This window comes from Zootoca vivipara, chromosome 5 (assembly GCF_963506605.1).
Source record: "Zootoca vivipara chromosome 5, rZooViv1.1, whole genome shotgun sequence".
In the NCBI taxonomy this organism is placed as follows: Eukaryota; Metazoa; Chordata; class Lepidosauria; order Squamata; family Lacertidae; genus Zootoca; species Zootoca vivipara.
Window position 1 is genome coordinate 66,575,031 of NC_083280.1, and position 24,630 is coordinate 66,599,660.

Sequence of the window (24,630 nt, forward strand, 5' to 3'; positions counted from 1 at the left end):
ATAGTAGCAGAGGGCCATGATCCTTGGTGTGAGAATGAGTATGTTATGATGCCCACATAATAGTGTTCCTGCTTTCACCCATGAAAGGTTGGATGGAGTGGTTTCAAGAGGTCAGAAAGAAGAAACCAGTTAATATGCTAGGGTTTCCATATGCCTGGAATTTCCTGGACATAGCCGGGATTTGGCAGTCGGAAACAGTGTCTGAGCGGAAATCGCTGAGATGACCAGACATATGTATGGCAACTCATGTTGGAAATGTAGCTATTGGTGAATTTCTTAAGAAATAGTTCAAGAACTATTTGTTGTTATTGGGATTTTGCCTCCCCCCAAAAGGGGGGGGGAAAAGCTCAACAACTTTGCTAAAAGAAGCTTAACAACTGCGGCCATAGATACCGTAGATGGCCAAGGAAGTAGAATCAGATGTTGATATTCTGGTGGATGTTAAGTGTTGTTGGAGTACCAGGCTGAATTCTATAAAAGAAGTAGACACATCAACATTATTTAAGGAAGTTTAATCATTTCTTAATGTCCATTTGATCACAATTTGATTTACAACACAGTTTCACAGAATTTCACACCTGACATTATTTTTCTTAATCGACGGTTCACTATTCAATTTGCTGAATTTCCGTTTTTGAAACAAACAGTTGTTCCAAATAAAGCTACCTCTGTGATTTCACAGTGCTGCCACAGTTTTATACAAAGACTACTAAAAGTATGAAAAATATAAGTGCTTTTATGCACACATGTTTTAATACTGTTTCTGTGTCTCAGGCACCTGCTTTATCTTACGGTGTATAAATAATAGCTGGGGGAGGGAGTATACAGTTAAATAAAAGTAAGAAATGATTTCAACCAGATAGAAGTATTTTGTTGCTAACATTAGAGGTGTGAATACAGTGACACTAGGCAAGTTTCACAAGTGTATAATTAACAAAAATGATTTAGGTTGAACTCACACATGGAGGCTGTTTGAAGACCCCTATAAACTCACCCACCACCTACAAATTTGGTGCTAGCATGGAAAGAAAGTTCCAATTTAGGGTGATTCCAATGCATACATATGGATCATCTGAGGTGGTGGAATGTGGATTGGTCTGCTCGGGTTCAGAATACTGGACCTTAGAAGTGGGATCATAGATGACTAGAATGTCATAAGGTCCCAGGTTCAATCCCTGTCTGAAGTCCAGGGGCATCAACTCCATGAGGCCTCCACAACCCCCAAGTTCTGCTGGGATGGGGGTCAGCCCCTCCCAATCTTGAGGGGGCCAAGAAGGCCTGGAGGTAAGTTGCCCTGGCTGTGCATCTTCTCCCGATGCAGCACAGCCTGGTGTGAAGTCGCCCTGGTCGTGCGGGATGTTACACCAGGCCATGTAGCATTGGGGGAGAGGCCACACAGACCAGCATTGCCTGGCAGGCAAATGTTGCATCAGGAGGAAACCTTGGATCAGTCTCTGCTGATGCAGTAAATCGTCGTGCATGCAATGCACAGCTTCCTATCTTCCTTACACAGAATGTGGTTTTCTAGCAATAAGGTTCTGGCAGTAGTCTAAATGTCAGACACCTGCGAATTGTGGGTGGCTTTGGAAGTCACCCCATGTTTCTGGCAGGCGGCAAGTTATTGCTTTCTTACCTTGCTCCATGGAAGCAAATGAATGCTGCCCTTCTGCATCTATTGCTGAACAAGCAGAGGTGATTTTTTTGGTGGAGGGGCAGCAGCAGTCCTGTATTGGGTCTCACTGCAAGCTGCAGCCTGACAAAATTCTAAAAGAGGCATTTTGCAGTCAGTGGCGGAGGAAGAGGAGTGGGGGGGGGGAGCACACCGCCCCTGGCAGTGCGATCCAGGTGTGGTGCTGCTCCCCTGCCCGCACTGGGCACCACGCCCCTGCAGGTGGCATGCCACACCCCCAGGCAGGTGGCATGGCAAGCCCCCGGGACGCATGCCAGCCCCGCCCCTGCCTGCTCTCTGCCCCCCCCCCCGGTGCTGTAACATGAAGCTCCGCCACTGTTTGCATTCCTGTGTTGTCACTGAGGCTATTTAGAGGCTTTCCCTGTTGGTCACCTGGATTAAATTTATGGTCACTGCCACTGGACAACTGGACACATGAGACAACTATGTTTGTGGGCTTCTGCTAGAGGTCCCTTCTTTATTGCAACTTCTCACCAAATAGTTGGCAATCTCCATGACACTGTAAGCCATCTCAGTAGTTGGCAACTTTGACATTAGAGGCCCTCTAAGAACCACAAGCTTGTGTGAATCAGCTCAGACAGACACTACCCACACCCATTACTGTTCCACACACCCTTGGTAATCCAAAACAAAAAAAGATTACAGGTTCTCTTAAAGCATTCACTGGCAGGAACTGAATGCAGATGATATCCAAAAACATAGTGAATATTCTGTTAAAGGGACAATGAATCCATCCTAGCAAAGCAATGAACAGAATTGTCCTTGCTTCACACCTCATTTTGATACAACTAAGGTTTTACTCTGCCACCTCCGAAGTCTTATTTTTGTTCTCTTAATGATTCAAAGCAACAAGGACATCATTGAACTTTCTGTGATATGGGACCTTTTAAGAACTGATTTAAAGAACAAGCAAAGAGGAGAGAGGTGGTCATGTTTGAGCTACACTGGATGTCACAAGCAGCACTAATGGGATATGTGATGACTGAGTCAGGTATTCAATACAGTTGTGCTGCATAGCCAAATCCACTATCACTATCTCCAAACCTGCTTATATTTCCTTTGAGGTGCAGTGCTGCAACATGACTTTTTGGAGGCGGGCGGGCGCACAACATATTACCTCCCCCAAACCCATGTGCAAATCAGCCAATTTATAATCACATTTGTGAAGATGCTAAAATAACATTTTAAGTCAGGAAAGCATCATTTCTAAATGATGCTCATAGAAGATACAAAATGATCCTCCTCTTCTTTCAGATGTATATTCTAGTTTATCTAGGGTGTTCCTTTGGTTTACAAATGTGGGGATTGGATTGCACAATTCAATTAAAAATCACTTGAGATAGCTATGCTGCAATCCTATGCATGTTTACTTGGAAGTAAGTACCCATTGAACAAAGTGGCTCTTGCTGCTGAGTAAAGTTGAATAGGACTGTTCTTTAATATTTGAAGCTAAAAATTCCAAAATAATTATTCAACCATATAATGTTTTTAAAAGATTGAAAATGAACATTGGGACCAATTTATTTATCTTTGAGACATTGCTCCCATACTTCTAAGCTCCAATATACTTTCCAGCATGCAGGACAGAAGCCAGTGGTACCAATGAGAGCCTTGGATGAGTAGGACAGCCGTAGGAGAGGAAAGGGTTAAATTTCCCCCTCCTGTCTGCAGTGACCTCAGCGATATTCAGGGTCACCTCCCCTGCAGTGTCTGCTGTTTGCATTTAAAAACACCTTTAAATGCAGTCAAGCAGCTAATGGAGCATCTAGTTTGGCCCTAAGAGTATAGCTAGCACACCATCATATGCAGGATGCATACCTATATAAAATGCTTTACAACAAGAATATCTGAGAATATAAAAGTCCCACAACTTAAAAAAAACTACATCAGAGCGTTTTTAGCTTTTTCGTCCACAGCTTCCTTGACCAATTACATTCTTTCTGTCACACCCCTGTGGGGTTCAAGAGCCGTTATGTCTCCCCTTGCCTGCAGAGCTGGCAGCCTATCACCCTCTTTTGAACACCCTCCCTTGTGGAGTGTTCCCTCAGCCTCCTCTCCCCTCTCCCCTCTCCTTGGGAGTCCTCCAGGCAGCTGCTGCCGCCACCCCAAAAAGAGGTGCCTCCTAACACTGCCCCAGAGGGTCCTGGGAAGCACCCCCTGGCCAGCCCCAGAGGCACCATTCGCCTAGGAAGCTTGTAGCCAGGGCTGCTGCAACAAACAGCTGTGCAAGTCTTTGGGAGGTAGAAATGTGAGAGGGCATTAGAGGAAGGGGGGGAAGGAAAGAGGGACAGAGGCCATTGTTGCCTCTGGCACCCCTGACCATCATTCAAGGCACCCAAGAGTGCCACAGCACACTGGTTGAAAACCATTGCTTTACGTTATTACAAAAATACTATTGAAAATTGCAATTAAGGACCATTGTTTGTAAACACAAATGAAACAACGTACTCTTTAAGTTTTCTTTTCCTTCTTGGGTTAGGCTTATCCCCCTGCTTGTAAAAATAAAAATAAAAAGTGGATTTAAAAATAAAAATCAGTGCCTACCATTATTAAACTGCTAATCTAAAAGCAGTGAAGCCTTGCTACATCAGAATTTGCCCTATCACTAATCCAGAATCATATTGAACCTGACTAATTATTAGGTTTTAGTAGCTCCTGCCCCCTGCCATAGCTTGATTAAATATAAGACATTGCTTTAAATTACACAGGCCATTTGGGTTGTTTTTTTAGAATGCTCCATATCCATCACTCCGAGTAGCTACGGCAAATGCTGGGTAAGCTTCGTAGGTTGTGTAGGTTGCCAAATCTTGTCCCAGAGTCACTGCTTGCTTGAGCTGAGTAGCTGTCACTGCGGCAGTTGCATTAGCAATGTATCCTGCAGGGAGATTAAAAACAAAAACAAAAGGCTATATTGCTGTGCTGCAGAGACTGACTGTATTCCTTTATGCAATTATTTATTTGGGAACAACTTAAACATTGGTGTCCAAGGACTTTGATTTAACTGAACTTGCAGATTTGGCCACAAAATGAATATAATAGGGTTGCTGTATTTCAAAAAGTGAAAATCTGGACACAAAAGTTGTTGAGCCTGTTGGCAAAGTTGTTAAGCTTTAAACAGCCGTGTAAAATATATAATAATGAGGATTTTCATTGGGATTTCTTCCCGCTAAATAGTGCCATTCACCATTCTAAGAGATACTATTGGCAAAAACCTCAGCCACCCTTGCAGTTACTTCCGGGTTAATGTCAGACAGATAGAATCTGATATTTTCATTGTGCTGTGATGTTAGACTACCCCCCCAAAAGGTTTGCATAGCTGGTTGTACAATGGACAGTAGAAAAGAATATGTGATTTCCACCCGAACGCTGTTTCCAATGGCCGAATCCTGGCTATGTCTGGGAAATTCCAGACTTATGGCAACCCTAAAATACACAAAACCCCTAAATTACACATAAAAAAATCACAGAAGCCAAAACAAAGCTATGAGGGTCATCTAGTCTAACCCCCTGCAATGCAGGAATCTTTTGCCTAACATGGGGCTCTTACCCACATATCTGAGATCAAGAATTTCATGCTCTACCAACTGAGCCATCCCAGAGCTATTGGTGCTATTTAGTTTTGTTTTACTGTTGCCATATATTGCTTTTACTGATAGCACCTGCCTTAATTATTGACACTTACAGTGTAACCCTTTACTCAAAATTGTAGAATTACAGCCTTGATTTATTTTATCTTGCTTTCTATTTTTACACATAAAAATGGTAAATAGACTGTAAGGAGGCCAGCACAACATTCACCCAACACTACAGCAAAGAATAACAGCCTTCCCTTATGTAGCCTCTATAGATGACACTTAGCCCTGTTTCGATAATGAATATCTAAACAACTCCATTCTTCCACCAAGTAGAAGAAAATATTCTTTAGAATGATGCATTTTACGTTAGCTTTGGCTAATCGGAGAGATTGTTCCCAGACTACCAAAGACACCTGAACTGGAATGGAGAAAAGGCACCTCTCAGTTTTCCAAGTCATATGTAACAGAAAGTAAAGGAAAGAGAGAGGTCATTGTAATTAAGCCGTAAATGGCGCTGGGTTCAATAAAGCACCAGTGTATCTTACATAATGCGGAAGCTTGAACAAGCCTAGACAAATTGATTTTTCTCTGTGGCAGGAAGCTGGATAGATTTAAAACTTCTTCTTTAAAAAAAAGTCTTGATGTTCCTGAAAGATTCCATATTAATCAACACATATTAATATTAATGGGCACATATTTCCAGTAATGTGAAAGAAAGAATTATAAATACAGTGCATAAAGTTTTACTTATAATGTTATTTCTATTTACGTCTCGGCTCCTTATATGCACTAATTTACCTAACCAAGCTTTCTGTATACAAAAGATATTCTAAAAAGGTGTTAATTAAAATAATCAAATCGTTCTAACTAGCTAATTTATAATATGATCAGTGTGCTATGAAACAGTCTTCCTTTCTCCCATTTTGCACCCATGAGTGCTGCAATGAGTACAAGAGTGCTGCAATGAGTACAAGAGACCTCCTTGGTGCCTGTGAGACCCCTGCTGAGACTTCTTTTAAAACACAGTGGTACCTTGGTTCTCAAACTTAATCCGTTCCTGAAACTGCTCAAAAACCAAGGCATGGCTTCCGATTGGCTGCAAGGGTTCCCTGCACTCAATGGGAAGCTGCATCAGACGTTCAGCTTCCGAAAAACATTCGCAAACTGGAACACTTACAGTCATACCTCAGTACGCCTCGGTTTGAGTATTTTCAGTTTAAGTACTCCGCGGACCCGTCTGGAATGGATTAATCCACTTTCCATTACTTTCAATGGGAAAGTTCGCTTCAGGTTAAGTATGCTTCAGGTCAGGGCTGTCTTAAGCGCCCCTGGCGCCGTGGTGCGCCGGATCTCTCCAGCGCCCTCCCACCCCGTTTCCCAGCGCGGTGGGCGCAGTGCGCAGTGCGGCTGCCACAGGCACTGCTGCGCGGCGGGCGCAGACACATGAAATAGATTCTCATGAATTTGCATGCTCATATTTGAGAGATCAATTTTCAAACCATGTGGGGAGCCTAACATGGACATCCATGTGGTGCGGCACAAGTTTATACTGTGCATTATTGATAATTATTTAATATTAGTATAGGTACACTGCTTGGAGTTGCCTTTTTAAAATGAAGTGGCTAATAGGCGGGAATGTCACTCTGTTGAGTTTTTGTTTGTTTGTTACATTTATACCCCAGCTTTTCTCTAAGGAGCTGAAGGTGGCATACTTGTGATCTTCTCGGCAATGCTGTGAGATACATTAGGCTGAGTCTGTGTGTGGTTGGGCCAAGGTCATCCAATGAGACCCTCACAGCTCCCCTTTTAACCCATGTCCCCTTGGTCATTGTCTCCTGGGTTTCAGGCAGACAGGGAATCTTTCCCAACTCTAGCTGGAGTTGCCAGAAATTGAATCTTGGACCTCCTGCAGATGCTCTACCACCAACTGTGGTTGAGCTACCTATGAGGTGCAGTTAAATAGCCCAGAGAAGAAAATATTTGCACAACCTTAACATACCTGGGAAAGTTGCTGTAGCTGCAGGGGCCTCTGTTCCTTCAATGGAAATGCCCAAGGTCTGAAGAGTATATTCTGCTGCGTATGTTTTGGCTTCATCTACATAGGCACTTAGCTTGGATGGTGTGAAGGGATGCCTGCAAATCAGTGGTAAACATTAATTTCATTTTCCTATGGTTGGCATCTAGGCAAACATCCACTGTGTCCTTTGATGCAAGATGTTAAAGTGTTGTTGTTTGATTGAATCACCGAAACCACTAATTAAACAATGCCCCAAACTCTGAAAATCTGCTTGTTTAAAAAGTTGAGAGGGTAATGGTTCAGGGTATGTACCATTTGCACCTGATGGCAAACCACAATTTATGTGGGTGGAATTCAACAGAGTGCTAAAGAGATTGTTCTGTTAGCACAAGCATTTCAGCTTGACAGATGGAACAATCTCCCTTCTTCAGCTCCCACATGCTGTTTTGGGGTTTCCACAGAGCCCCCTGAGCTAATTTAGGAGCGGGTGGGAACTGCAAGGGGAGGAGAAGGGGCAAAAAGCCTTGTTGTGCTGGAGGAAGACCTAACACTGGCTTCTGATAGTAGGACTGATTAGTTGAAACTAGCTTTATGTATTTTTAAAAAATATTTTAAATTATCTATATTGTTTATGTTTGCCCTTCTTCCCAAGTTGCATATATTATAAACAATGCATTGTATGGCTGAGGGATTAGTGGTGATATCAAATGCCTTTATTTTATAAAACTTTACAGCCCTCCCACCCCCAAACACGAGGGTTAAACCCAGCAAGTGCAGTAGTTACATACATAGTTGGATTTTGACTGGCAAGGGCAGGAATGGTGATTTTGTACAAGAACAGCTGTCTTTGGTCTTGTCCAATGGCAGAATGAAGTTGGTAGACTGGCTGTCCCCAGTTATTCTTCTGGCAGATCTCTTCTAATATCTAGAATGAAAAATGCAGCCACTGAATAACAGAATACATTACTGCAGTCTGGAAACTATATCACACCCTTTAAATTTTTTGAATACATTCTATTTGCCCGGTTATTTGTGCCCTCCCTTGATATAGGGTCATTGTTTCTTGAGATCAGCAAACATACTATTGTATTTAGCTGCATAGCAATGGGAGACAGGACATTTTCTGGGTTGGAAACTTCACTATAGAACATCCTTCCTGGAAATATTTGCTTAGCACCCACTTTTATCCTTTAGGCACCCAAGTGAAAACTATTTTATTTTCTTCAGATTTTAGTTCATGACATGATGATCTTTATGTCGGCTGCTAATTGACTTTGTTAATTGTTTTGTTTTTGTTTAGGCTGATAACTTTTATTACTTTTTAGGCTGGTTATATTGATTCTTTTAAAATGATGGATTGTAAAATGCCTTGAAGTCTAGACCTTGAGGTGGAAAGGCAGGATATAAATTACGGGCTGGATCCAAAGGGCATGGGAAGCTCATGTGAGGGGGATGTCCACTGCTGCCTTTCTCCATCTGCAGACCCCATGCTATTCTCTAATGCCCCCCCAACCCTTAGGACCAACTTTTTGAAGGAGTGTAAGAAAAAGGATAAAAGCACTGTTTTGCAAGCAAAACAATTTATTCAATCCAAGCAATTTAAAATAAACTGAATAAAAACAGTTTGTAATTTGAGACACACTGATGCTGACTACAACTAAATTAAACACGTTGCATCTTTCTCTGAGTAGTTTCTAGGTCGTATCCAGTCTACAGACCCAAATCAGTCTACAAGACCTAATCAGAAAGGCCACAGTGCAATGGAGCAAACAATGTTTAATCTGACCTCATCAGAGCTATCCTGCTTTGTAATTTGCAGATTGTTTGGCTGGAAGACACTTTCCTTCTGGATCAGTCCCAAAAATAACATTTACATACAGTATATTACCCCCTAACCTGATCTTGCTGTGTAGTAAGCCTTCTGTAAGGGATGAACTGGCCACCTTCTGCTCTGTTGGATCATCTCTAGCCTCCAGGACACAGGAACCTGCCTTATACTGAAGCAGGCCATTGGTCCATCTCAGCATTGTCTATAGTGATTGGTAGAAGCTCCTGCCTGGAAATGCCAGGAATTGAAACTGGGAACTTCTGCATGCAAAGCAGGTGCTCTCCCACTGAGTTACAGTCCTAGTAGCCGGTAACATCCCCACAATTTGTCCACAAATGGATGAGGAAAGTGGAGTCTGAAAGTTCTTTCTTACGAACATTTTCCACTTAAAAAAAACAATTGGATCTATCAGCCTTAAGACAGCTACCATATTTCAGATTCAAATTTGGCTTGGTAAAATTGGTAAAAAGAGGGGGGGAGGAGGAGGAGGAGGAGGAGGAGGAGGAGGAGAAGAAGAAGAAGAAGAAGAAGAAGAAGAAGAAGAAGAAGAAGAAGAGGAGGAGGAGGAGGAAGAAATTGTAGCTGGAAAAACCCCATAGCCACTGGGAAGACAAAGATGAACCCCAGGAATTATTTTTCTTTACATCTGCTTTACGTATCTAGAGCTAACAGAAAGACACATGCATTGCCCAAAAGCTGGAGCATTATTTATTCTAAATATGTCTTACCCACCTGTGGAGCAAGTTTGATTCCTTGCGGTTTTAAACTGCCATGATTCATTGGTGTAAGCTCCATTCCTGGCAAAAGGTCGTAGAGCTTGTCCTCCCCTCTTTTTTCTCCCTTGAGCTGGTATGCACGACCCAGGGCAGGGTTGGCCAAGTAGCCACGTCCTCCTAGTCCTCTAACTCCGGCAGCCCCTACAGGTACATTCATGTAAATTTCTAGGAATGTAAGAAGGTATTAAACTGAATCAAATTACCGGAAAATCTCCGATTCTTAATTCATTGGAAGGCTTTGATCCCACACACTGTCACATGATAACAGAGACTGGGGATGGCGATATAAAATTCTATTGGGCACCATGACCAGCTCAGTTGTTGGGCAAGGCCAGCCCTACAGTTAGACAAGGAGATGTGGCTGAGCTCAGGCAGCAGGTTTTGACAGTGTTGGGTAGACAATTTTTCAATCACTTCATTATATTTAGCCCCACCAGTGTGGAGTAAAGCTTAAAGCTTTTATGGGTTGCATTCAATGCTAGTCCAACTCAGATGAGACCCATTGAAGTTAAGAAACATGACTGACTTAGGTCATTAATTCCAGTGGGACTCCTCTGAGTAGAACTTAGTTGAATACAGCCCTATGCCTCTGATACTAACCTTTATTGCGCTGTTTCCGTGTTTACTTAAATGAAAAATAGCCATGTGCAAAGCACAGAATCCCTTTATTGCCTTTGAAGTGAAGGGCAATAATGTGCATAGATATGCACAAGCACCGATGGGACTGTACCTTGTGGAGGGGTTTGTTATTTTTAGTATCTGTAATTTTAGCTCACAAAGCTTCAGGCACCTTGGGTGCATTATTATTATTAAAAAAAGAGGCCTCAGTCAAGAAAACAATGTGAACTGGGGAACTGCAGCCTGCTGCAATGTGTACACAAGTGCATCCTTCCAGTAGTATTATTTTGCACTGAATTCCAGACATACTGTTAATAATACAAGCCAGGTCTTGGGCCAGTCTTTATTTTGTGATTTGCCGGAATATATGGTGGTTTGGGTAAAAACATATTAATTATAAATTGCTCTCCCCATCTCCTTTCTTCTGTTTGGCTTAATATGAAGCTTACCTTTCTATTGAGCTCATGCACAGATTATTTTGATTTTTTTATACCCATTTTCAAATCTATCCCCATTTTATGGATGAAGAGCAATAGCTACAAATTAGACTGATCAACATACCAAGGAATAAATTTAAATTTACCAGTTTTGGTGTTTACATTTGACCCCATTTTCATCAAACTAGGAACTTCTTTTTATATGCCATCCCATTCCTATCACAGATTGCAACTGAGATTATGGGATGGTACACACTCACATGTATGTAATTTAGTAATTCATCCCTCACAGTGCAGTCCTATATGTGCCTACTCAGAGGTAAGCCCTGTTGAGTTATAGAGGACAGTACTCTATAGTACTCTATAGAGAGTACTGCATTGTTTAAGATTATTTGTGCAATTTTATTTTCATTTGATTAAAGTCTAATTTTAATGTGGAGACTCATAAATGGGAGAAGTGGTACTTAGGTTAGATGTGAATGCAAAATAAGGGGGGCGGAGAGAAAGGGACTGTTAGGGCAGAGATGGATTATTTGTGGCTTTCCAAATTCTGTTGGACTACAACTCCCATCATTCTTGGCCATTGGCCATGTTGGCTGGAGCTGATGGGAGCATGAGTAAAGCAACATCCGGAGGATCCTCATTCCTGAGTTAAGGTGAATTATCCCAAGACAGGTCATACCTCTATAAGAGGAAGAATGTGGCATGATTTAACCTAGTGGCAACACTGCTCTTGACATTACACAGGTCCAAAACTGTTATTGCCTCAGCTATCTTCCCCATAATCTAGAACTGATCTGCACGTTCTGTGTACAACCAACTTGTTTCACAACACAGGTGTACACTGGTATCCACCCAATGCGCAGCTGAATTGTGGGAAGGTGTAGGTAAAAAAAGTTGGATCAAGTGAGCATAGGCAATCATGCCACAAATGGAGGAAGGGCAGGTTAGAGAACTATAATAATATATAATAATAAAATATGCGGTAGCACAGACAACTGTACTAAGGGGAACCATTGTAGTAAGCTTTAGGGCTTTGTGGCCCTCTAGGTACTGACAGGCTACAACTCCCACCATTCCTGATCATTGATTATGTTGGCTGGAGGGCCACATTCCCCCTTTAAAGGCAAATCGAAGGTATGCAACAAAACGTTGACTTTTGCTCTATTTCCAAGCACAATTCAAATATCTGGTGCTTACCTGAAGGAATGCCTGATCTCAACCTACCTGTGCGCTCAGGTTGCCTATGGAAGCTATTATTTAGTTGCCTTACCATCTGAGAGAAAGTGCCCAGGTGTTTTGTGGTTTTTTTTTACTGCAATGATACAACTACTTGCCAAGCTACAAAGGATGTAAACAAGATTCCTCTGAACTTTGGCTGTACTGGTAACATTATATACTTCCAGTGAGCAAGCATTACCTCTAATGGATGGTGGCCTGATAATCCCCCTGTTGGTGAGATGTCCTTTCACAGCGGGAAAATGAAGGTTGGGAATAGCAGCATAGGCTTGAGGTGCATAGAATACTGGGGCTCCCAGATAGGCTGCAGTAGGATCATATACGTGCCCAAATGTATAAGTATATTCTGGCAACACTGTTCCTCGCCCTCCTGTGCCTCTGGTGTATCTAACATAGCTGTCTTTGTCTACTGGCTTGGCTAATGTGACTTCAATGGGAGAGCCATCCACTACCTTTAAACAAAAAAAAGACATGACAGAAAAATGAGGCATATCAATGCATGAATACACTCTCCAATACTGTGGCAGATACTAAACCTCTCACATCTCAGATATGATCTGGGATCACGGTACCTGAAGGGATGCTTCCTTCTGCATGGAGCTTCCTCTCATATGAGGTCACCCATACAGGCCCTGCCGTTTCCCATCTACCAGTAAGAGCCCTCATGTGGAAGGCTATTGAAGATGTCTCCATATAACAGTGGGCCCATGTAGGAGGATTATGATGCTTGAAAGCCTGCCATCACATGGGTGCATGGGCAGTCTCCATGCGAGCACCATGCATTCTTAGTGCTTTGGATATGCCCACACGGTTGCTCAGTGGGCAAGTGGCAGTCAAGTGGTATACTAATTGTAATCTGATGGTTGACCTTGTGTTTTTTTCCCCAGGGGGAGGGAAAATTGCATACCAGTAGTCAAAGGGGAACAGTTTGCATTGGTACTTGGAACAATTCTAGAACCATAAATAGGAAGCATGATTTTAGTCTTACTGCAATGGTGTCAAGATCCAAACCATAACAATGGAACAAGTATCACAGATTTGAAAGACCAGTAAATAACTTTAGCGTAAACCAAAGCCATCCAGGTCAAACATGCACAACTCTGACAAGCCTTCATTGCTAGTACTATAGTGTATTGGTGTACACACACACACACACACACACACACACACACACACACACGCACATATACACTCAGTGTAAAATCTGATTATCCATACATGCAGGTCTCTCTATATCCCTTCTAGCCAATACTAAATTAATCCAACATTACCTTCCCATTTAACACTTTCATGGCTTCAACAGCATCTTCTCTGTTATTAAAGTGAACAAATGCATAGTCTCTTATTTTCTTTACCCGTTCCACTGACCCTGTATAAAAGATTTGGAGGTTAGGTCTGTCTTGGATATTGCTACAGTGGAAAGTATCTGCTTGAGTTGTGTCCTTGGTCATTAATCTGCCATGCTAATACGATTAATTTTTTTTAAAAAAATATTCTACAGTAAATAAATATTAGATCTGGGCATTGCAAGCAATGGACCACTTATAGAAACTTTCTTATGTTTTGCTTATTTTTGTCCTTTGGTCTGCAGAAAGGTGCATGATGAATCTCTTGGCACGTTGGCTTATCCACCTAGTAGGAAGCATCATGTTAACATAAAGACACCCCCTTCCCAAGTGCATGTGAAAAGTAGTTCCGAGACATGGTCTGATTTTTGTGTGTGGATCTCAGCATGATGTAATTAATTTAAGGAAGGTCAGGGTTTAACTTAAAAGCAAAATATTTCTACACTATTTCAAATTGTTTAAACATTTTTATGGTGAAGAAGTCCATAGTTAGAGAGGGGGATGTGGGTGGGTAGTGATGGGAAGGTTTGGAGTCCTTACTTAATCCTTACAACCTAATGTTCCAGATTTTCTTCTTGAGATTTGAAACCCGATTATCTGGATGAGTGGGAATTTCCCCAAGAACTCTTGCTGAGTTCTTGCTGAGTTGCTGAGTTTCCCCAATAATTCACTTTGCTGATAGATAAAAAGCAGAAGCGACTACCAGCAAAGTTCCTGTGTCTAATCTCAGTTACTTAAGATTGAATGCACATCAATAGACGAACACTAGGAAAATGGTGGAATGAGGTGCCATGGGTGGACATGTTTGGGCTGTGGTTTTGATTTCTGAACACTTGGGTATTTTATGTCTACTAAACTTGTTGTGAACCCCGCAGGGATAGAGGAAGAGGAAAAAAATCCAAATGAACAGAATTGTGATATTAAATATACACACATATAACTTCAGGAAAAATAAAGCTTAAAAAATATCCTCTGACAGAAGCTATATCTTTAGCTAAGTATGTAGACTTCTGAAGCTGAGTATAATTGCTTCTCTTATCACTCAGTTTTTGTATCGTAGCTTTGGGCCTATAACGAGCCACTGGAGAATTTGTGTTCAGAGTTCTGCGCAATGGAATGGAGGTTTTACGCCTGTTAATTTCTGTTTTGATGGCCGATTATGCAATATTTTATTAAATTATTTCAGAGAGTATGGTCTGTTAAAAATGTTAATCGAGGTCCTGGGTTTGCAGAACTAAAAAAGAAAGAAAGGGGGGGGGGGGTTGTGCTTTCTTCCAAGCACATGCGATTAAACAAATCTGACTGTTGGTTGGTTGGCAGCCAGTAGCCCGGTTTAACAGAGTGGAGGGGCCACCAAAAACACCATAACTTGGTTGCTTGCACAGGTCAGAACACAAAAATACAGTAACCTGCATGCAGGCTATGCAGTGTGCCAGTTCCAAGTCCTGGTCTGACAATTTGATCATTACTGTATATCATATCATTAAATATTTCTCCTAAGGACTTCAAAGTGGCATACATGGTGTGTGTGTGCCCCCTCCAGTTTTATCTTCAGGTTTGGCTGAGAGATGGTGACTAGCCCAAGGTGAGCTTCATGGTTGGGTAGGGATTTGAACTTGAATCCCCCTAATTTTAGTCTTGCTCTCCAACCACAATGCTACTGCCGCCTGACATTGCAGTGAATGACATTCCCTTGCTCATGCCATCTTCTTTGTGCTGGAAGGCTGGACAGGAAATCTTTGGGGTGAAAGTCTTGAAGAATGAGCTTGCTGAGTTCTTGAAAGGGAATGCAATGCTGAATTATATAAAAATGAAATATTGCTCTTCAGAACATTCCATGCTTGTTTTGAAACCTGAGCACTTAGTAACATCTTAGATTTCATACAATTTAAAGCATTCAGTAGTCAAATTTCATACGAGTGGGAGAAAGCATATCTGTTTTCTTTTCAAATTTGCAGAGGATTGCCAATTTCTCCAATTAAAAATGTCCATTCTGGGGGTTTTCTAGTTAATGAATCATCCTGAATGAAATATATTTCTTTTATTTTATTATATTTCCTAAACTATATATTATATTATATATATATGAAATGTTTTATTATATTTCCTAAATTATATTAGTATATTATGCAGTGGTACCTCAGTTTATGAACACAATTGGTTCCGGAAGTCTGTTCATAAACTGAAGCGTTCATAAACCGAAGCGAACTTTCAATGGGAAAGTTCATTTCAGGTTAAGTACGCTTCAGTTTAAGTACTCCACGGACCGTCTGGAACAGATTAATCCACTTTCCATTACTTTCAATGGGAAAGTTTGCTTCAGGTTAAGTTTGCTTCAGTTTAAGTACTCCACGGACCATCTGGAATGGATTAATCCACTTTCCATTACTTTCAATGGGAAAGTTTGCTTCAGGTTAAGTTTGCTTCAGTTTAAGTACTCCACGGACCATCTGGAATGGATTAATCCACTTTCCATTACTTTCAATGGGAAAGTTCGCTTCAGGTTAAGTACGCTTCAGGTTAAGTGCAGACTTCTGGAACCAATTGTGTTTGTAAACCGAGGTACCACTGTATTGTCCTTGCATTAGTTTACCAACAAACTCTGAGCAACTCTAACCAAGCTGCCTTTTTAATTTTATTTACCTGGTTTAATATTGTTGAATTCTTTTTCAATTGTCTCTTCCGTGGTTGATAACATAAGATTTCGCACATAGAGGATTTTGACTGATGACATTGTATCTTCATCAACCTCAACCTCTGGCTCTGCCCAGTCTACAGCTATGGGATGTCCCCATAATTGTATCCTTCCTGTGGAGTAATCAGAATTCCACAACTATGACAATAAGTAAAATGAAAGATAATGGGACGAAGAAGTCCAACTAAGTCCTACTCAAGAACAGTTCATTGAAATCAAGTACATTGGTTTCAATGTGTCTGCTCTGAGTGTAACATAGATACAACCCATTAAGAAGGTGATTTTGACAACACAGGTTTTCTCTACTTAAATTTATTGCTAAAATGAATTTACACAAGTGTAAAATGTGCTATTGATTGCATATAGATGAGAACACAAGAACACACAGGCTCTCATAGTTACTATTTGATTTCTTCATTGCTCAGGTGTCACTGTGAGTGAAGCTTCACTTTGTGAAAAAATCAGAACTAACGCTTACCCTAAAATGCTAGCATATAATGTATCGAATCCTGGGGGATTTCCCCCCACTATTTATGTTCAAATTGTATATAAAGGAAGCAAAAATGATAGCTTAAAGCCAATAGGCATAAGGAGTGAAGAAAAGGGAAGAGTGTAAGACATGCTAAAATCCCCTTTCTTTCCACATTACCTGGCAGCAGTTTCCGCCTTGCCATAGCTGCTGCCCGATGGCTTCCATATTCCACAAAAGCGAAACCACGATTCTTGGCTTTATCGGCAGCGCTGGGATATACAATGACATCAATGACCCCATCTGTAACTTTCCTCATCTCTGCCAAAATTTCTTCCCTCCTCTTCGTTTTCGGGATTCCTCCTACAAATAAACGGCAGTTGTCTACACTGGCACAAACCCCTAGGAGTCGACCATTCCTGCATACAAACAACAGTTCCAGGTTTGTTTGTTTTTATGGTGAAACAGGCTTAGCTCTTTGTGAAATCTTGACCCATGATTACAGTTTAGAGCCAATTCTCTCATGTCAAACTTTCTGAACAGTGTACTTAGTCAAGCAGAAGTCAAGTGAACCAGCCCTTAAAAATATAAAGCAGGCATAGGTAAACTTGGCCCTCCAGAGGTTTTTTTTAAATTTAAATTTATTAAAATTTTCAGCTTGAGATTACATGCACTTCATCATATCACATCATAATACCATATAGAAAAAAACAAAAAAAAACCATAAGAAAAAGAAAAATCAAAAAGAAAAAAAACTTATGAAAAAGAAGACAAAAAACAAAAAAAACCCAATCTTATATTAATAACTCTGTCATAACTTCGACTTCCCCGTTCCTCCCTTCCCGAGTCTAATTGTAACCCATCTTGGCAATTTTCATAATTAAACAATTCCAAAATTATCAATTTAAATCTTAAAATAATAACTTGAATAAAATCCTTTAATCCAAATAATAAACAACTTATTCCTCTAATTAATCCCTTTAGCCTATTAATTTTCACTAAAAATATTCTGTCTTATCCATTCTAATAATTCAAATATCTCACTTCTAGCTAATTTAGATTTTAAATCCCCCCTCCTTCTACCGGATGACATTTCCCTGGATGTCCCAACCGGCTCCTATATACAGTCCAATTTCAAACCAGATGTTTTGGGACTACAACTCCCATCACCCGTAGCTAACAGGACCAGTGGTCATGGATGATGGGAGTTGTAGTCCCAAACATCTGGAGGGCCAAGTTTGCCTATGCCAGAGATAAAGGGCTGCAGAATACCCAGTGTTCATTACTTAGCAATAAAATTCAGAGTTTTTTTTAAAGAGGAGAAATGTTAGAGTAGCCTAGAGCAGGGATAGTCAGGGTAGTTCTCTCCAGATTTTGCTCTGCTACAGGTCCCCTCATCCCTTACCATTGGCTATGCTGGTTGGGACTGATGAGAGTGGTAAAGCATCAGGTGAATATCACACTGGCTATCCCCACTGGCGGAGGAAGAGGAGTGCAGGGGGGAGCGCACCGCCCCCGGCAGCATGATCCGGGTAGGGTGCCACCATGGCTATCCCCCGCCTACGCTGGGCACCACACCCCTGCAGGCAGCATGCCCTGCCCCCAGGACGCGCACCACGCCCCCACAGGCAGCGTGCCCCGCCCCCAGGATGCGCGCTACGCTCCTGCGGGTGCCACACCACGCCCCTAGGATGCATGCCACGCCCCTGCAGTCAGCCCACCACACCCCTGGGACACGCACCAGCCCCGCCCCTGCCTGCTCTCTACCCCCCTGTGCATGAAGCTCCACCACTGGCCATCCCTGGGCTAGAGAATTTGCTCATGCAAGTAATTCTCACCAAAAATAATGATAACAAGATAAGGTTTCACATGCAACAAGCGCTAGTTAACACGTAATCAACAGATGTGTATTTATTCTGTGACAATAATAGTAATAATTTGTAGTAGTAGTAGTAATAATAATAATAGTAGTCATTTCTAGGCACCAACTATGCTTCTCAAAGTATCACTTTGTTAGTGGAATTTGGGATCAACTCCTCTTGCACCCAAACTGGCCTCCTTGAACCCTCTTTTGCCACAAAGGCCACTTCCCTTTCATGACCTTCTTGCTTCTAGTTGGCAGCTGTGGAGTCTTAGGCATACAGACATGGCCCACAGGCTAACTTTTATTGCTTTTGTTGCAATACTGTATATTCAAATTGAGACCTTTGCAGGTGTCAGAGACATATGCATATCTACTAAACAAATGATGCTTACCTAATTTCATAATTATTCAGTTGCCTGATTGCATTTTTGGCCTCCTGTTTGTTAGAGAATGTCACAAAAGCATATCCCCTGTTGTTTCCATTGAAGTCCATCATCATCCGCATTTCATAGATTTTTCCAATCTGCAAAAGCAAAAGCATGAGCTTCCATCAACGAGTACGGAAAGGGAGCTTTTGTCTGCACCAGAGAACATCTCTGGGCAAAGTTCTCTTGTTCCTGTGATTCTGTTTGTATTTCTGCTTCACTCCAGATTAGCTTGGTCATTGCCTTGACCATAAACCAGAGCACATTTTATTCAAGATTTGCTTTCTGACCCTTGTGCAAAGTCAAAATAAACAGAGGTGGCATGTATCGAAGTCCAGGCTGTGTTGAGCTGGTGCCGTTGGGCAGGTTAGCAAAGCAAATGACCTCAATTAACACACCATGATAACACCCTGTCTGAGCTCCTGTGTGCAGATAACACCATAAACTTGGGATGGGGGACACACAAGTGTGTATCATTGTCCTGCAGGGTGCTCTGGCTTAGAGCAGCTCTCACACATTAGACAATAGCACACCCTATAGTACTTAGCTACTGTTTGGATTTGCTAGGTCTTGCTTTCACCGAAAGGGCTATCATGACTGGATCCCTTCCAGCCCTCATTTAAAGTTTGGGTATAAATACTGTACCACTAGCCCATTGCCCTTTCATATTGATGGTGTGTCTCAGGAGAGGGGAAGCATGGTTTCCAAAACAAGAAGGTGCTGGCAAATGACGCAGGACTGTGTCTGTGCTAATGGTGCTCTTAGTAGTCTTCACGGGCATTGCATCCACCCTTCAAAATTTCGATGATCAATTCCAGTTCCACAGACAGCAAAAACCAAAGCTCTGATAACAGCAGAAAAGACAATGCTCCAATGCACATGAAGATTTAGCTAGTTAGTCGTGCAATGCAGTTTTCTTTAACAGCACAAACTCCTGTCATGAGCAGTGGCACTCTCTCTCTCAGCTCCCCCATACTTTGTCTCATTGCAGAAGCCTTTGACCCCATTGCCAAGGCTTGTTTCTCTAGGCGGGGTTATCACAAATAGTTTTTACTGATGTTAATGGGAGCAATGATGTGAATAAAGGCTGTAAGAATGTTCTCTCAGGACACAGTTATAATAATTCATGTCTAAAGAGCTCACTCTGCCAGATTCAGAGGTTCTATCACTCAGAACTAAGCTGCAAGAAAGTGATTTTTATGGTGCTGAATATAAAAAATGGGACATAGGTTCCAAAATGCAGGAATAATCCTACTGGAGGAAGATTTGTATTGTTTATTTTATCATGTTTTCTTCTTGTCCTTCTTCCAAGGAGTTCAAGAGAGTATATGGTGAATTCCCATGACACCATCACAAAACTTGTGAAGTACATCTGGCAAGAAGGGCAGGTGCAGAAGAAGACTGTGCTGCTGCACATTTAAGAGTTGTGTGGAAGAGGGAAATTTCACTTGCTGAAATTCCATCTTCTGTATGAATATCAAAAGTGCAGGCCACCTGGCCACCTGATTACTCACTGAGTTCCATAGCTGAGCAGGAATTCAAATTGTGGTCTTTCCAGGCCCAAACTCTGTCCATTGCACCATGTGGGTGTCACTAGTATTGTCAATATCAGTATTACAAACAATACAACCTAGTTCAAGGTACCAACTTTTCCTTGCTTCGCCTGATTCTGCACTTACATTTCAACCAAGATACTGGGATACAGGTGGAATAAGTGATGAAGGGATATGGTGGCTGTTGCTTGATTGGCAGCCTTGAGCATCTAATAGATCATACCAACTGCTCTGGCACTCCCCATTTTAACCTATGGGTTTACATTGGGAATCTTAACATGAATCGATGTTTCCAAATGAATGCGGATTGGTTAACATGGTATCTCAGCATAGAAAGCAATTGACTTGTTTAGGTATTGTAGAAATGGGCTTTGAGAATACATAATCCAAAGTTACAGAAGTTTGTCTGCTGCAAGAAAAAACAGCAATGAATCCTGTGGCACCTTTAAAGACATAACAGATGTAATGTCTCAGGAGACGAGAGGAAGCAAGTGTCAACCTCATCAGATGCAAGTTACCAGACATATAAAATATGCTCAAAACATTTATATAAAGCAGTGGAAACTATTGTAAGTATTTGTGGTTGGTTCCAGCTACTTTGGTGAAGGGGTATCTGGATCTGAATTAGCATTTCAAAATTCCCGTAACTGGAAATGAAAACAGCACCATATGCTCCATAATTACATTCAGTTAAAAAATTCTCTTTCCATTTTATATATCTCACTAACAACACTTAGAAGTGGCATAGTCAAGGCTAAAAAGTATTCTTAGTATCACTTGTGAAATCATTCTTAGGCATTGCACACACAAAGTCCTCCTGATAATATATACTTAGCTTTCTGTGGATTGCACCCTGGAAAGCTGGAAGCTGACTTGTGAATTGTATTTGCAAATTAGAGACCTCCAGTAAGTACTTAAAACCACACAGGGTCATATGCAAATTATTAGAACTGTGTTTTGTTCAGAATTGCACCATAAGACTATAAGAAAGGCCCTGGTGGATGAGGCAAAAGGCCCATCTAGTCCCCCATTTTGTTCCAACTAGATGACTGTGGGAAACCTGCAGTCTAAGAAGCTCAAAGCAATATCTTGGCCTTATAAGAATCACTCAACAACTATTAGGTTGAAAGGCAGGACTTATGTGAGGCCATCTAGTTATCTCTATGGTGGAGCTTCATGCGGAGAGCAGGCAAGGGTAGGGCTGGCACACATCCTGGGGGCAGGGTGTGCCACCTGCAGAGGCATGGCACACCACCCACAGGGGTATGGCGCGTGTCCTGGGGGCGTGGTGCGCCACCCACAGGGGTGGAGCACACATCCTGGGGTGGGGCACGCCACCTGCAGGGGAGTAGTGCCCAGTGCGGGCGGGCAGCTGCAATGGCACCCCGCACTCCTCTTCCTCTGCCAGTGTCTACAGTCAACCAGAGATTTGACCCTGGGCTTTAGACACAGAAGGCTAATGCTTGAGCCACTGTGGCACGCTGGCAGTTTCCCATATGGCAGTGTTCTTCCTACTGGAGACATTCTCAGAATAGGAAACATGCCTGTCCTATTATGTGTGAAGAGCTGCACGAGTCCTTTCTATTTTACCACCCTGATTTTGCTGAGAGGTTCAGGATTGCTGCTGTCTGCACAGTCAAATTCCTAGTGTGTGTGTGTGTGTGTGAATGAAATCTGCCCAGTTTAAATCATTACTTTTTCACATAACGGGATGAGTTCGTCTTCAAAGAGGTCACGGGGTAATTTTCCAATGAAAATCTCACAGCCTCTTTCTGGTGGTGGTCCATCCCAGCCTGGTGGCGGCCCTCCATATTTCCTTTGGCCATTTTCCTGAATTGAAGAGAACAAAAGATGCTGTGAACACTGGCTTAATTCTCAACACTGCATATCTTTTTATACACACCGGGAGGTTTTCTTTGTCTGGTCATAACTTTTATCTGTTCTTGTATCTTGGCTTTCATAAATGTATCTAAGAAAAATTGGGAGTTTTGGTCCGAAACAGTTGGAGGGGACCCAGTTGGTGAAGGCTATCTTAGAACCTTCAGCCAAGTCAATATACCGTATATTCCGGCGTATAAGACGACTGGGTGTATAAGACGACCCCCAACTTTTCCAGTTAAAATATAGAGTTTGGGATATACTCACTGTATAAGAAATACGACCCGGCGTAAAAGACGACCCCTGACTTTTGAGAAGATTTTCCTGGGTTAAAAAGTAGTCTTATACGCAGGAATATACTGTATTTGGTGCCCTCCAAAAAGCAACCCTGTCCCATAGCCCACTTGAAATTGTGGGACCAGGACAGACTTGAGAGGGTAGAATATACAGCTAGTAGGATTTGTATAGTTGCAGTGGCCTTTTGTTTTGCCAAATTGCTTACATTGTAGTGTTTGACTGTAGAGCTACCATGTGAAGTTGTCAGTGCATGCAAATGCTGCCCTCCCCATGTGAACACTGCTTCCTCCCTTTTTCATTCCAGGTGTGGAAATGTGAACCCTCTGGAAGACCACACCCCCCTGAAGGAGATTGCATGGCGGCTGTATAAGCCAGATCACATGGCTTTTTTGTTGGGGTTTTTTTTTTTGCATTCTGTATCTGGAATACCACCAGGTGCAGCATAGGTGGGAATCAAATGTCCCATTGCATGCAGCACTGTACCTTATAACAGAATAATGTTTATATTTTTGTAATACACACTGTGGGCGGGAAGGGAGAGGCAGCTTATTTAAGCACTAAGTTCTGAAAGTCATTGAGCGAACTTTAGCTGGGGTGCTTAATTTACCTTTAAATGAGCAGTCCCAAAGGAGAAATAATTTGACAGGGAAACTCCTACCTGAATCAAACTATATCCCGTGCGCTGCATTAATGTGCGGAGGGTTGCTTCTTTCTGTGTGCCGGCCAATCCATCCCCGGATTTTTGATTTGATTCCATTGTGAGTGATTATCACCAAAAAATCAGGTTAATTAGGGGTGCTCACTGTAATCAAATTTGAGATAAATTAAGCAGATTAATATTTTTTGAAAAAGAAAGCACCACAATATCGGTGGGTATACTGTACATGAATCATTCAAAAGAATTAGAAAATGAAAATAGAAGATCCAACACCTGAACGAAGCAAAGAGAATCAAGGGGGGGACTTGGGGGCTTTGTAGATTTCTCAGGCAAGAAATATACAGCGGGCCTCACTACAAAGTGAATCATAAAGGCTATTTTATTTTGAAGATTTGTAAAACGCATCACACACACAAGCAACCCAAGTGGTGTACGATAAGATGAAATACATAAGACACAGACTCAATAAACTAAAAACAATACAACAATTTCTACAATTGTACAGTTAATATTGTATAACATGACTGGGTCATGTTTCAGAAAAGCCTTCTTCAGGGAATGGTTGTGTTTAGGGAATGTGTGATTTCAGGTAGTAGGCTTTGAGAGAAGTTGTATTTAAAAAGAGAGAGAACAAAAAGCCCCCCCCATGGTCAAGTTCAATGAACTGCCTCTTGTACCACCAATGTGTGGGCATGTTTCTCAATCGCATCAGTATCATACACAAACACACGTACACACATCATTAACCAGATGATTTGTGTTACTTGCATCATTGAGGGGCAATGGTGGCTGTTGAAGGCACCTGGCTAACTTTCCCTTAATGGGCCATATTTTCGGTTAACAATCCAGCATGGCAATTAACACTGAGGGGTCATGGTGGTGGAATATCCCATTGGTGCCCTTGGGAGGTTTATTTCATTGAATTGTGGCATCATGTATAGTTAGGCCCTAACTTTTTCTAAGGCTTTAAGTTGATCTAAATGTGCCTAATGAGCACATCTTTAAAAATGTGAGCTGAATCAGTTTGTGGGGGACAAGGAGGCTGATAATTAATGGGCTGAGAGCAGGTGTGGAGAGGAAATTTAACACTTTCCTCCCTTGGTGTGGGTCTTTTGAAGTTACTGTTTGGTATCAATGGGAGATTTCACCCTTAGCAAATTTTGGAGGAATTTCCCTCTGGATCACAATACAAGAGGATGAGGTTAAAATTCCCTGCCAAGCCTTCTCTGGTCTTTTAATTTTCAGCTCCCTCATCCTACTGTTGC

The 24,630-nt window shown here is 41.8% G+C and overlaps 1 protein-coding gene across 3 annotated transcripts in view; it reads right to left on the reverse strand.

The window, feature by feature from the left end:
- Window positions 1-497: 497 nt before the first annotated feature.
- The window catches only part of A1CF (APOBEC1 complementation factor), a 31,443-nt gene continuing 7,310 nt past the window's right edge, over window positions 498-24,630 (reverse strand). For 2 of the 3 annotated variants that reach the window (XM_035137837.2, XM_060274881.1), the window contains exons 2-12: window positions 23,366-23,509; window positions 22,228-22,362; window positions 18,947-19,077; window positions 16,871-17,109; window positions 16,170-16,334; window positions 13,452-13,549; window positions 12,362-12,632; window positions 9,843-10,051; window positions 8,071-8,207; window positions 7,265-7,398; window positions 498-4,565 (exon numbers count right to left, since the gene is read on the reverse strand). In XM_035137837.2, the coding sequence (XP_034993728.2) occupies window positions 4,417-4,565; window positions 7,265-7,398; window positions 8,071-8,207; window positions 9,843-10,051; window positions 12,362-12,632; window positions 13,452-13,549; window positions 16,170-16,334; window positions 16,871-17,109; window positions 18,947-19,077; window positions 22,228-22,362; window positions 23,366-23,464 (1,767 nt within the window). In that variant the 5' untranslated portion in view covers window positions 23,465-23,509 and the 3' untranslated portion in view covers window positions 498-4,416. The remainder of the gene's footprint in view (window positions 4,566-7,264; window positions 7,399-8,070; window positions 8,208-9,842; window positions 10,052-12,361; window positions 12,633-13,451; window positions 13,550-16,169; window positions 16,335-16,870; window positions 17,110-18,946; window positions 19,078-22,227; window positions 22,363-23,365; window positions 23,510-24,630) is intronic. The other variant, XM_060274882.1, reaches the window with a different exon arrangement.